Source organism: Anser cygnoides, chromosome Z, assembly GCF_040182565.1.
Source record: "Anser cygnoides isolate HZ-2024a breed goose chromosome Z, Taihu_goose_T2T_genome, whole genome shotgun sequence".
Classification (NCBI taxonomy): domain Eukaryota; kingdom Metazoa; phylum Chordata; class Aves; order Anseriformes; family Anatidae; genus Anser; species Anser cygnoides.
The window spans coordinates 48,404,328-48,419,071 of NC_089912.1; the positions used below are offsets into that span (position 1 = coordinate 48,404,328).

Consider the following 14,744-nt stretch of genomic DNA (forward strand, 5'->3'; position numbering starts at 1 on the left):
TAAACATACCTAGGATGGAGGATTTACGACATATCAATTGGTTGACTACAACCTGTTAAAGGAGTTGACCCAACAGGCAGCCTGATCTCAAATACCTTAAGTTCTACTAACATAGAGGTTAGTTACTCAAATTGATTTAACAAATGCAGGGAGAATAAATCCAAATTGATTTAATAAATGCTCTGTAGGAAATAATCTTTTAAAAGAGTGGGAGGGGATCATTGTTGTGTTTTTTTTTTTTTTTTTCTACTGCAGCTGCTTGATTTCAGCTGAAAACTTTTCATTAAAATGTTTTGCCATTCCCCACCACCACCAAGTGACTGGAAATCCACATTGGACAGAGAAAAAGTTGAATCAAGTGGCATTCAAAGAATCAGAGGAGAATTCTGGAAATCCAAGTTCTTGTGTGATGACCAACCGTGTGAAACCAGAACTTGACAATTGGTGCATTGTAGAACTCATAGATTTTTCTAGTGCCAGGCAGGTTTCCTTGTCCACCGTCTACTTGGCTTTCATCAGACTTCTGAGCCACCTTCTCCACATCATAATCCTTCTTAAAAAGGAAATAGCATTTTAAAAGCAAGAAACCATGCTCTGTGATTGCAAAGATTGTGCCACGTTAGAAGAAGGCACAGATGTTTAGGCTTTACTCAAAATATGCTATTACTGTAGCTTGATTTTATCTGGTTACAACCATCTCATTATCATTCCCACTTTTTTATTATAAATACCATTTAGAGTTTGGTCTTATGATTACAGGCAATGGCCTGGGTATCAGCAGAATTGAATCCGCTCCTGTTTCTGACACACATTTCTCTAAGGTTTTAAGCAAGTCACTTATCTCCCTGTATCTCACCTCCTCTATCTGTAAAGTACAGATAAATAACAACTCCCAATATGACTTAAGTGTGTAAGCTATAAATCTATTCATATCTGTGGGGCATTCTGAAATAAGTGAATGAGTACCACATCTCAGCTCTTTGCACGCAGTCTGAATACAGATGCGCGGAAAACGTCAGGATACTGAAGTTTTAAATACAGAATCCAGTTGCTACTTTTGGTGTACTGTATGCCTGATTAGAAGATGAGGATGAAATAAGTATTCTCTTACAAAATCAGCCTACAAAATATATAGGTAACTTCTTTATTATCCTCAACAAATTAAAAACAAAGCAAAAAGCAAACTTAATTCTGCATTGAGTTTGACACTTGTACAAGAACCCTTCTGAAGAAACAAATATCCGAGTTGTTGCTGAAACCTAGGAAAAGGTGCAGACCCACAGCAGTGAGCAACTGAAAACAAACAAACAAAAACAAAAAACAGAAGGTGCTGAAAGAAGCTTTAAGAGATGGAGGGGAAACTAGGTAGTTTGGCAGGCCTGAAGGAACCAACCTATCTCATTCATTCTTGTTTTGACATTGGCTAATTGCCTTGGGTAATATCAATGTTAAAACTTGCTGATACTAGACACCTGCAGCACAGCAGTTTTGGTGACATGGAGATTTATCCCTACTACACAACATTTCCTTGTTAAGGAAAACTGTTTTTTTTCCATCATCTTTGACTCAAAAAAGTACTAAAACAGAGAAACACACACAGAATCATCCTGACATATTAACAGCAGATCTGTTGAGGTGAAGTAGACAATTTGTCCCATAAAAGAGTGCAATTTCCAGCTGCAGCAGGTGACTGGAATTTATGACCATGTGTGAAAAATGTTCTATATGGCACTTGAAAATTTTTGAAATTTTCTGTACTTTTTTCTTCCCTGTTTCATATCAGAGGATTTAAGAAAAGTAGGTCAGCTTTCTGTTTTAAACACTCTGTATTAGATAAAATTAGAAGTTAAGGCTATTGTTAGCTCAGAAAAGAAGCAACCCTGTCTGAGGCAGGGCAGAAAAGCACATTGCTGTGTTGCTTTTTACCAGACTGCAGGGGGTCCCTACAGCAAGTAATTACAATTTGCCTTTCCTACATATCATAGCTATTACCTAATCCCACAGAAAGCATTTTTGAACAGTCAGTTCAGGCACTGCAGGGTGTAAGAGCTTCAAGCGTTTTCCTGCATCAAGTAGAAAACACAGGTGTGGCAATGACAGGTCTGCCATTCTGCTGCAAAAGCCCTTGACAATAATCCACTCTCCTTTATTTTTGCACAAATTGCAAGTTAACAGATAAGGTCCCAATCAATCCATAAAACATATCTGCTGGAGACAGAGCAAGTAAGATTGCCTGACACATCTCACTTGACAATCATATTTGAACTGGTCAACACCTCACCAACATTTACCAGTTAGGATCAAAATTCTCTGTGTCTGATGTCTGCCTCCAACTGAAAACTTCTAGAAAATTTCAGTTCAAGGAATGACTTGTGAAGAATGAGGAAAAGAAAGGACACACAACTCTGCTTAGCAGAAGTGTGGAGGAATTCAGATCTTAATAGGGAAAGATTTCACCTATGCTAGAGATTCTCTACAGTCAGATCTAAGGAGAACTTTCATGCAACGACAGGTCCCTGCAGAGTGCTTCAGGACTCAGTTCAAATGATTAAACCAAAAGAGTGCTTCTCTTGTGCTTTAAATGACATCTCTACTAGCCTCAAGAGACTCAGAAGAAGAGAGAACCTGTTTTTGAACACGGAGAGCAGAAAATTTGTGCCCTAAAAGAATGGCATAACTGACAGTTAATTATAACCTCTGTACACCTGTGAGATTGGGAAGGATATTCTCAATATGACCAATACAGGACAGATGAAGTGACTTGCCCAGTATCCCTCTAGTCTCTGTCCCAACAAGGGATCAAAACCCTACTTCTTGATAATCTGGTCCCAATGTTTCCAGCTGATCAATCCCTCCTCATTCAACAGACCCTGACACACAAATGACTGCTCATCACAGACTAACCAGAGACAAGACATCTTTAGTGCTGGGTGGGCTCTGGTCCCCATGGTACCATGTAAACTGGTGGAAATCTTGAGGCTGAGGCACATGAGACATTTCTGCCTTGTTTTTAAACTCCAGCATCAAGATAGTGGGAGGCAGAAGAATACTTACAATGACCTGAAAGAGAAACACAAGATTCATGAAATTAATTCAGCAGTGATAGCATAGACCTGAGGCCAAAGTCAGCCATGCATGATGCCAGCACAAACCCATAGCTATTCCACTGGCCTGGGACAGAGCCACTGGGGTGGGAATCTCCGTGTCACACTCTTACAGCCTCTGAAGAGGTGTTCTGCTCTTGATTGTTTTGTGGCTTTGGAGAGAGTTAGTGGTATCTGGAGATACTGTAGATACTGTTCCCTATGTCTGGAGGGCATTCCTGCCATCAGCAGCTCTGTTGGAAAACCAGCAATGTGGGGCACCAAGAACAGGTGGGGAGGGACTGGAGGGTGCTGAGGAAATGGGAACAGACAAAGACAACTCAGGAGCTGTGTTCTGCTAATGCCATCCCCCAGATTCTTTTGCAAAGAAGTAAAACCAATGCCAAGTATTGTCCTCCCTCCCCCACCTTTCTTTTCTCTCCCAGATGAGTATGTTCCAATCTACACCCAAGCACATCTGTCTGAAGCTGCATTAGGCTAGTTCATAAACACAAATACATGTAAAACATATAAACAGCATCTAAACGCCCCAAAAGCTAAAGTGAGTGATGCTACCTTAAACCAGGAGTTTTTCCGCATCTTCAGGCGTCCCATCCACATATCGGTCAGTAGCATCTGTGTGCAAGTATGAGATACAAAAGGCCGCAGGCCCACAGACACTGCTAGTTTTAAGCAAGTTGAGTTGCTCCAATTTTTCAGTTCATAGGTCAGCAACTTCATGGCCATCTGTTCATTTTGTTTGAATGCTTTTTCCAGTATATCTAAGGCAAGCTGCCCAAATTCCCTTGAGCAGAAAAGAATTAACAGGGACCAGTCAAAACTCAGAATCACTACTGGTTGGACTGAAAGCTCCATTAGCCAAAGTTCAGCTAAAATACACAGTAAGTATGCCTTTTCCCATTTACCCATTGTTTTATCAATATATTTAGAGAAAAATAGTTTGGTGAGTAAATGTGACTATTTAGTCCTAATCACAAGGTTTAATGTCATCCTCGTTTCTATCTTTTGATTTATTTGTTTTGTTCTTAATCTCACTCAGTGATCAAAATGGACCCTATGAAGTTCTATGTACTTGCATCAGTGACATCATCACTGTGGGGAAGCATTGCAGGCATCTGCAAAAGCCTCTTCTTTTACACTGGCTCTTAGACTCCTCTGTTGGGGAGACTCTGCCAGGAAGATACGCCTTCCTTTAAGTTTTGGAACTGCAAGCAGAAAAGGCCAGCACATCTTACTGTAATCTGAATCTGAGGAATTACAGTAAAAAACCATAATGACAATATGTCATTAAGAAGAAAAACTACCAGAAAAATACTACAATGAAATAACAAACTTGATGAAAGTTCTTGGTCTACTTCATTTTTGATTCACTCAGATATTTTCAGCAAATACTTTACGTAAGGTCTTATGCAGAGCAGGACTTAAGGACTGATTTTACTTTGTTCATTACCAGATATTATGAGTTTGAAAAGTTTAACACAGCTGTGTCATAATGGATTTTTAACAAGTTAAGCTGGTTAGGTAAACTATTAGGGAAATTTCAAAATCCCCATTGACCACGAGATATGCCCTACTAACCTATATTTTATTTTTCAGCTATGCAACTAGATAACATGCTAATAGTTTTACCTTAACTCTTGACCAGACTGTGCACTAATACAGAGCTCCATTATATGCTATAAATAGTGAGCGGCAGAAGACATTTTATACTCCACAGTCTGCAGCACCACTAATCTTATATATTCTTATTGGATTATGAAAAAGTCTAACCATTCTAAGCATTGCTAATCTTTATTAACTGAAGTGAAGGGAGAACTCATACTTTGAGTACTTCTTAAGTTCTTCTGAAGTGTCATCCACCATGTTGCTCTGTTTAGCTTCATGTGCCATTGCCTTGTAGAGTTTACAAGCCACAACTGCTTTGACCATGGCTTCCTCTCCATGCTGCCAGAAGAACATTGCCATCTTCTGCCTTTTCATTAATACCGCCCAAACCAGGAGGTCGTTATAGGGGTAGATAAAGCCAGATGACTCATAGTTCTCTGCAAAGTTTATATCCTCTTTTGACTTCTTCTTAGACTTATGGAAACCAGTGGATCTTTCCTACAAATTTGTTTTTAAAAACACAAAATCTCTCTGAATGGTTGAGGTTCAGGTTCATGTGAATAAAATTGCACACAGTTCTGAATTGCAAGTAGCAAACTGTTTAATTGGTATATACAGCAAAGTCATAAACCACAGCTAGGGTACATTCAGTTTATCAGTGCTAAGAAGCTGATTAGTAGAGGAAAAAGACATTCCTTGCTCTGTACCCTTGCCATTTATAGCCTCCTCTTTTATAACATTGGGTAGTCACCAACCCCTGCAATACCAAGACACTTCTTTTCACTCCTTTCTTGTACTTCCATCATGACCAGAGAAAAAGCAAACAGTAGATTGAAACATACACAAAGGACTTATGATAGTTAATTATGATTTTTAGTTTACCACACCTGTAGTGTGAACTTTCTACACATTCCTATCTCTACTAATGGCAATGAAAATGTCTTACTAGGTTTAAGGGAGGTGAATAACAGATTGTGTCAGTGCTATAATGCATTCATTTTGGTTCAGACTAAATTTAATAAAGCCAATTAAACTCATTCAACTCTATGTTTAGTCTATCAGATATATGTGTATGGTGATCTTTGCTCTTTTATTGTTCTTTCTTTGACAGAAAACATTGTCTTTGTTTTACAGATATCAGAACTGTATCTCTTCTTACTATAGCTACTTTAATAAGCAATCATGAGAAAACATCAGGAACGCCAGAAAATTCCTACTGCTGCTTCCAAATAAGAAGAGTTTTCATCTGTGCTTGATATTCACAGATTTAGTGATACAGCATTTCAGTGAATGAAAGCTCTTATCAACAAGTGTGAATGGAAGTCAAAAAGTATCATGGGAGGAGTCCTTTACTGCGTGAACAGTGGGCAGTAAAATCTTATCATAAAAATGCCTGTCTAAAATAAATCTCTCAGTAAACTGATTAGCAGCCTACTGTGTCCTAAGTACAGTTCAGAACTAGCAATTACATTACCTTGCATTTGTAAGGCTGTGCTGTTCGGAAGAACTGAGAATGTAAAGTATTTTCAGCAGATCCCATTCTGCTACCCATTTGATTACTCTGATGAAGGGAATGAGACAGGTTCTGAGAAAAGCTGGAGAGCGCTCTCTAAATGCAAAGGCACACCATAAAACAGAAAAAGAGAAATGCAAATTAGGGACAAAGTTTGCCTATATTTATCTCTGACTTCAGTGGCACCTGTGCAGTTATTCAGAGACTAGTGAGTCAGCCATCATTGCAAACTACAGCTGAAGCTTATACCAACAAGGAAAAAAAATGGCCTGTTTCACATTTAATTAAAAAATATATATTTTTTTCTGAATCTGGAAAAGGTAAAATACTGATTTCCCCAATAATACAATTTAAACAACAAAGCTTGCACAACAATGGAATCACCCAATCTGGAATTTCTTCCAAGTGCCAGTCCTTACAAAAGGTGCCATAAGCTCTTTAAAAGACAAAAGTTCTCTGAACTTTTTGCTGACCATTTTATCCAAAGGATGGCATTTCTAGCATTTGGTCTAGACATTAGACATATTTGTCTGTTTTAATTGCAACTTTTCCACAGCTAGCAAATTCATAAAACACGTAAGCGTGGTATACACTTAACTGATGACCTTCCGACAAAACATAGTGACATCCTGAGCTATTTTAAGGTGCAATACTTTGGATTTTCTTTGTGACCAGTGGTAGCCATTTCACAGAATTTACCTTGTGTTTTCTGTACAGATCATTGTACAGAATTCGGAAATGTTTCCTTGTGTAGCTGCTCCGATAAGCTCCACCAAGGAGGTACTCTATAACCAGCCCAATATCAATCAGGGATATCTTATAATCCGAAGGAAGCGTACTCTGGAACACCAAATGTCACAGGCATTTTGTGATGTTATTATGTGCAACATGCTATCCCTGCTACTATGAGGGAACTCTGGGAGAAGGTGCAACTGACAGCTACTGCATCTGTCAGGAAGTGTAAACATTCTTTAGGCATACGAAATTACTCAAGGAGGGAGAAAAGAGGCACACTGACATTTTCAGCCTAAGAAGTGTGACATCTGCTGTCCACTGCATCCACATCACATGGGGAAATACATTGCAATGTTCACAAGACGAGCTGCATTCAACACTGAAGGCAATTGTACTTCGGTACAATTCAGTACTTCAGTACAATTTTTATCAGCCAGACAGGCTGATAAAAATCTTCCTTTTCTGATAACAGAGCAAACTGGTAGAGTACAATTTGCTCATTAAACCAGTTCATTAATTAAAAATTAAGATATAGATGAAGCATACATTTAATGTTGTAGAATAATTCCAGGATGCTTGTAGTGTCTTGTAGAGGCTCAAGACTGTCGTGATAACTAGGACAGCAGCTGCACTTGCATTAGTTGTACCTTCCGAGTATGTCACTACTTGTGTTTAAAGCACTGCTTCCCACGGCACATCCAGTGTACTTCCAAGACACAAGATTTGTGACAAATTAGTTGAAGAAAGATTATCTTCCATGCATATTTTAGATATAATCAATAAAACCTTAAAGCGCAACTCTTGGAAATGAAAAATGTGCCTGCCTGTACATAAACAGGATCACAGGTATTATCAAGATCAGAGGAGTCTATGCCTTTCAGACTGTAAAAAGCCATTTTATCCATTAGGCTGAGCTTTTTTCATTGGAGTTTAGTGGCGACCCTCAGTATAGCTAGCAAAAGCCACCCAGTCTTGGGTAACAAGAGGCGCCGACATGTTGAGCATTCTGGGGCAAAAACGTGTCTCACAGCTTGCCACCTCCAAAATTAAAAAATAGGCCAGTACTTATAGTTCTAAGTATCCACACTTGTGGATGCTTCTCTGCACAAGCAACATATACTGAATGCAAGCAGGGGCAGACTGCAATGTATCTCCACTCAAACAAAGCAGCAGCAAAGCCAGTCACACTAATGGAGAAAACATTTCCATTCTCAAACTGGAAGAACGGAATGTATTTTCAACACTGAGATCCTCCAGGTCCATCATATAAATTAAACCCAAAATATGTCTATCAATGTGGGAAAACACAGAAAATAGCTTGCCACGAAGATCTGAACACCCTGCGTCCACCTACTGTAGCATCAATGGCATCGACATGGAGGTCACCCATAAAAACAAAATCTTCTCAGAAATCCCAATACTTGAGACCAGAGAACTCTGCAAATAGTCAGATTAATTTATTTATTTATCTTAGTATTCATAACCTGGAAAGAACTGGCCAATTAATCTGGTTTTGGATCTAGGCATCTCTTGCAGAGGAGACTAGATGCAGAAAGAACAGCTCATCCCTTTCTGGTTAAGCAAAGCTGTCAGGGATAATGAAAATATGAAATAAATTAAATGTAGCTATAGAACAAGGCTGTCACTAAACTAAGTCAGCCAGAGCTCCATGCAATAGTCATCCACTGCCACCTTCTGTTCTCCTAGACACTGCAGCACAGTAAAATAATCTTTCTTGTCACATCATCTTTCTGTTACTGCTTAGCACAGAAAGCCTCTTTCTTTCGCTTTAGGGAAAAAAAAAAAAAAAAGAAAAAGAAAAATGTTACATCAGTAAGCATAATCACTGTGCTAATTCACTAGGTCTTTTGTACAATCACTTCATAATATCACTTTAGTAACTTGAGAAAGAGACAGTCTGATCTATACGAACCTCTGGCTTTGAAATTAAGGTACAGGACCCTTGGGAGCATTCAGTGTTAGCAGGTTAGTTAATTGCTTGGGGGGATTAGTGGGATGAAGATAAAACCATTTAGTAGATACAGAAGTATGGTAATGAAAACATCACTTCTATTCCTTCATATTCCCCAGTATTGTCTAATAGCAGTCTGCCACTGGACACTAAAGCTTTAAGTTACTGTTTTTGCTCCCCAGCCTCTCCTATATCCATTACCTGTTTCACATCTCGAACTAGGTGATGCAAAAGTAGATTTGATGGTCCTTGTTTCTGTGATGTGAAAAGAAAAAAGTAAATCAACACATCTCTACATTTGAAAAACAATATTGTCGAGGAAAGAAGTTTAAAGATCCTCAGAATAAGCCATTGTGATTCACACTGTCCCCACAAACCTCTTCAAAAACATTTCAACTCCAATCTGTAACATCTCTATTAACTTAAATCTTACTATATGGTACGTAAGTAGGTATCACTATGGTTAAACAGCATATCATTTACAACAAGGTAAGTATACATCAGATACCGGATTAAAAGCAGAGCATAATTCTCATGAGCTTCAGGTGAGCAGTCTGGTTCAAGTCAATGAATTGAAAAATAAAAAGCTGGGACATCAATCCAATAATCCTTCATTGCAATCAAAACTGATCAAAACCCATTCATTTTCAATTTTTCTCAAAAGCCCTTTATCAAAAAGAAAAAAAAAAAAAAGTGGCCTGGCCTAATCTCTTAAGGAAAACAGTAATCCTTCTATATATGTTTATCCAAAGCTATTAGTGTGCCTTTTGTACACTGGGATTTCATATACTAACCGTATTGTAGAGTTCTTCCAAACGAGATATGGTAAGAAAATGGTGCATGTTCACTCCATGTTCTATTAACAGCTTTACAAAATCCACGCGGTCCATCACTAAAGCATCCAGCATTGCTTGTTCCAAAGCACCAACCTTCAGAAGGACAGAAATAGATGGAAAGGTTAGAAAATTATCTTCTTATGGAACTAAATAAAAGATTCCTGGGCAGTTAAGGATCTGTTTATCACAATGATTTGTCTTTATGTATATTCAAAGTATACAGTATAGAAGAAAAATATACTGAAAGAAGCATCTGCCTAAAAAATCTAGTAGCAAGGGGGAGTAAAACTGTGTCTCCATAAACCCAACATCTGTGAAGACCTTTACAACCAGACTTGGAAAATAATATACTCTACAGCAGGATAATACTCTCCTACTCTTTAATTCACTTCAGAAGCTAATGTATGATAATGCTGGGGGCAGGAGGAAAGCCTCTCTTTTTCGACATATGACAAAAGCCATTTCAAGGTACTATATTTCAAGATCTCTTTATAGAACTTGATGTTCTTTAAAGCAGACTTCTCTTCACATATGAGAGAGAATCTGCGTTAGGATAAACTCTCTCAAACACGCTGCAAAGCAGAGCTCTACCTACAGCAGTATCGAAACTGTGAAAACTCTCTAGTCATAGTACTTGCACAGAACTTAAGAGGACTTCTACATGCAAAATAACAAAGGAGCTGGACATAGAGAGTCATAGAACCCCAAGTCACTCCACCTGTCTTCATAGGAGAGGTGTTCCAGCACTCTGATCACCCTTGTGGCCCTCCTCTGGACTCGCTCTAATATGTCCATGTCCTTCTTGTGCTGGGGCCCCAGGTGGGGTCCCATGAGAGCAGAGTAGAAGGGGAGAATCCCCTCCCTCAACCTGCTGGCCATGCTTCTTTTGATGCTGGCCAGAATACAGTTGGTTTTCTGGGCTACCAGTGTACATTGCCAGCTCATGTTGAGTTTCTCATCAATCAACACCCCTAGGTCCTTCTCCTCAGGGTTGCTTTCAATCCAGCCTATATTTGTGCTTAGGGTTGCCCAAGAACAAACTGAACTGTTCCAGTGCACAGCCATGCTCTCAGTGAAGAATTTTTTCATAGTATCCAAATATCCATGCATAAACTGTTGACCATTACAATTGCATTGTATGGGTACTCCTCTTTAAAAGAAAGCATTTAGGTCAAAATAGAATTTTAAAACTGTGTTTATTTATTTATTTGTTAATTTACAATGTATGAAGAAAATGTTGTTATTTAAGATTGTTTCCTACTTAATTGGCAGAAGATTTTCCAGAGCATGTTTCTTTCCAATTTCTGTTTGGAGAAGCAGCTAGAGATGTAAGCGTTGTTTATTACAAACTCCTTACATCTTACTCAAAGGGGGGAACATTATTTCATTATTTGACAATGACTTTTCATTCAAAATGGTGCTGAACAATTGTGCAGATATGAACAGGTACACAAATCTTTTTCAAACACATCTGAAGTAGAGGAACAGGGGCACATGGACTGCCAGCAAATCCATAAAGGCCAAAGGATGATCAAGGTGTAAAAGAAACATGAGAAAAGAGAAGGCTATTGTAGAAATAGCAAATTAATTCATTGCCTCACTGCTCACTACAGAATATGTTAAGAAAGTTCCTACATTAAAGCTGTTCTTTATGGCAGACAAATCTGAGGAACTATGTCAAACTGAACTGTCGGTAGAAAAGATTTTAGAAGTCATCAGTAAAGTGGTATCAAATTGTCTGTACCAGGTAGTATTCAGGTAAGATCTCCCAAGGAACAGATGCATAGCTGAAATCAGCCCTCTTAACAGCAGAATGGGAGATATTAAAAAAAAATGCAAATTAAAAAAAAATAAAAAGAAAAGACAAAGAAATGTTTTACTTTGATAAATATGCACTCTTACAACAAATGGGACGTCCCAGCACTCTCAGCCTTTCCTCATAGGACAGGTGCTCCAGTCCCTTAATCACCTTTGTGGCCCTACATTGGACTCCCTCCAGTACGTCCAGGTAGCTGTTGTACTGGCGGGGAGCGTAGAAATGGACACAGTCTTCCAGGTGCAGCTTCACCAGTGCTGGCAATACTTTTCCTAATGTAGCCAACAATACCGTTAACCTTCATAGTGGCATATTGCTGACTAATGTTTAACGTGGCACCTACTAGGTCATTTTCTGCAAAGCTAAGCCACAATGGCATGCTAACCACAGATAATTTTATTTCTACCTGTCAATACCATAAAGAATTCAGTATTTGTCTTGGGATATCCATATTCTCTGGAGCTAGGAAAACACAGACAACACTCCTTTGTAGTTTATTCCTTCAAAGAAAAGAATGTTCTGGGTTACCGTGAAATGTCTGTGATCATCAGTGGTTGTCAACATAGGCTTGAGGGATACATATCCAGAAGGACCACTGAAACTATTTGAAAAAGCTAGCAGTGAAAACTATGGGAATTTTAGACAGCATCGCTTTTCTGGGTAACCAAGTGCATTGATTTTTCATCTGATGCCCTCAACTGTCTCTACAGTTGAGCACTTTGCAATTTTAAAAACAATGCTTCTTCAAAATAAGAGATGATTACCCCAAAAGACTGACTCCAAGCACCAAACTACTCCTCATTTAAAAAGCCTGACAAATGCAAATCATGGAAAATCAGTCATAACAATAAAGTGTAAAGGTACTGCAAAAAAAATAAAATGTAAGAGTACCTTCCAGTGTTGTCCATAAACCAATATATGTGTCTTGGCAATATCTAGCTGGTTCCAGGCCAATGCCAAATCCAGCTGATCTGAAGCAGACATATTTGTACCTAGAAAACAAGCAAAGGACCGAGTAGTCTTCACACATTGATGTTACTCTTTTGCTTTGAAAGGATAAGCCAGTGGGACTGTATTTCAGACGAAAGCAGATCGTATTTTTGGGTACCTTTCAGGAGTGCAGTCAGAATTGCCAAATCAATGTCCTGCTGCTCTTCAGACTCCACATCAAGTATGGTTATCTGTTAGAATTGCAGAAGTACACTATTTGAGGTGGGGTAAAGAAGTCTGTGGTTATTTCTTCTTGGCTGTGGTAGATTAAATTATAAACACTTCAACACAAATACTGGCAAAGGCCCGGTCATGATTTTCCTTTGTTTCAGAAAGACAATGTACCAGTTTGTTTTGTAATACAATAGCATACAAGACAAATTGGCATCAACCTACTGCATAATGTCTGTTTCCTTTTGATTAGTTTTAAAGCTACAAAATGTAAAAATGCAATGTGATGAATAACTACGTAGCTTTCAACTAGAAAACAGACACTCCAATTAAGTAAAACAAATAATAATAAAAACATATTGGATAGTTTCCGTTTTAGTAGCAATGATTACAACTGTCGTTATTCCCAAAACAAATATTTGGCAACTCCAAATGAGTTCCTGAGCCAATAAACATGGCAGCGCATTTTATCCTGATATTCAGAGACAAATTCTAGCACAGTTCTGGTACAAGTAGAAGAATAGATAGAACCATTTCCAAATTACAAAGAACACAGTACTAGAGCATTAAAAAAGTAAAAATTAATTGATCTTTCCTGTGAAAACAAAGATGTCCAGCCTCTACTAAAATCAGAAAGACTGTCATTTCATAAGCAGCCATCAAGACTTCCAAAGTTAACTAAGCAGCCTCTGTGGAGCTACTTAGTATATAAATTAGTACAGACACTTTTGTATCATATTTACTTTAGGGATAACACCGTTACTTTTACAACTGCTGCATCCATGCCAACCGACCACAGAAAGGGCAAAAAGCTAACAGCAAATTAAGATATAAAAAAGTCAGAGCGTTAATCCTACTCACAGACTCTCTGTGCTCCATGCATTCCATCAAAATGTGAAATAGATTACTGGACTGTTTCTGCCCCAAACTAAACATATTTTGAATCATTACCAAAACCTCCTCTTTCACTTGAGGGCGCAGCTCCCTGAAAAACAGATATACAAGCTGAAATGTGTATTTTTTTGGGGCTACTTCTTCCCAGCCCAAATGACATCTAAGCAAGAGATAGAGACTGCAGAGACACTTGGAGATCTCTTATACTTCCACTTCTCTGTTGACATCTTCCTCCCTTTGCTCAACAAAACAAAACAAAGGCATCCCATAACTTAAATTATTATTTGCACAGACATTCGTTCTGACCATACATATGTATTATTGGAAACTGAAGAAATGGAACAGTTAAAAATTTTCAAAGGATTATCTGTGAATACAAAGCAAACAGCCACTAAAAGTTCAGAAACCTTTTTTCTTTCTTTCAGTATTAATATAGGGATAAAATTAAATTCCTCATTAGTTCCTCGTTATTCTTGATCTCCCTCTTTTTCCCTCATCTTTTTTCCTCTCATTTCTCTCTGCTAACCCTTCTGTTCATATTCTTCCTTCCTTCTCAAATGACAGGATTTTTTTTTTAAAGATCAAAGAATATTGAAGACAAAGCAAGTGAAAAAAGTGAAAAATATTACCCTTTCCTCCCTCTTCCCCCCAAATATTTAGAAAAGTTCATGGAATCATAAGAGATTGGAAGGGACCTTAAAGATCATCTAATTCCAACCCCTTGCCATGGGCAGGGACACCTTTCACTAAATCAGGTTGCTAATAAATAATAAATAAATTATTAGGATATATACATAATGAATAACTAAGTTTATTAAGCTGTTAATTTCTGTTTAATTAGAACAATTCCAGGTCAGATTGTGTGTGTTTTTTTTTTAAATTGACTTTTATGTAAAAAGCCCTTTTGCCTTTGAAAAACCTTCACAAAAATATTAATTTGCTGTAGAAATATATTTGTTTATTTACATTTTGGATACAAAATTTGCATCAAGTTAGGTTTAATGCAGAGTCTGAGGCTAAGACTGCACTGGAAGTCACAAACAGAATTACAGTAAGGATGACAAATCTGGGTAAACAAAGCCAAAACCAGAGCACATTGCTCCTTCTC

At 38.1% G+C, this 14,744-nt stretch overlaps 1 protein-coding gene across 4 annotated transcripts in view; it reads right to left on the reverse strand.

Moving 5' to 3' along the window:
- TRPM6 (transient receptor potential cation channel subfamily M member 6) overlaps window positions 1-14,744 on the reverse strand; it is an 87,443-nt gene that overhangs the window by 43,253 nt on the left and 29,446 nt on the right. For 3 of the 4 annotated variants that reach the window (XM_066988852.1, XM_066988848.1, XM_066988850.1), the window contains exons 9-19: window positions 13,604-13,727; window positions 12,690-12,762; window positions 12,473-12,573; window positions 9,724-9,858; window positions 9,131-9,184; window positions 6,922-7,062; window positions 6,184-6,318; window positions 4,927-5,207; window positions 3,660-3,888; window positions 2,905-3,060; window positions 419-553 (exon numbers count right to left, since the gene is read on the reverse strand). In XM_066988852.1, the coding sequence (XP_066844953.1) occupies window positions 419-553; window positions 2,905-3,060; window positions 3,660-3,888; window positions 4,927-5,207; window positions 6,184-6,318; window positions 6,922-7,062; window positions 9,131-9,184; window positions 9,724-9,858; window positions 12,473-12,573; window positions 12,690-12,762; window positions 13,604-13,727 (1,564 nt within the window). The remainder of the gene's footprint in view (window positions 1-418; window positions 554-2,904; window positions 3,061-3,659; window positions 3,889-4,926; window positions 5,208-6,183; window positions 6,319-6,921; window positions 7,063-9,130; window positions 9,185-9,723; window positions 9,859-12,472; window positions 12,574-12,689; window positions 12,763-13,603; window positions 13,728-14,744) is intronic. The other variant, XM_066988849.1, reaches the window with a different exon arrangement.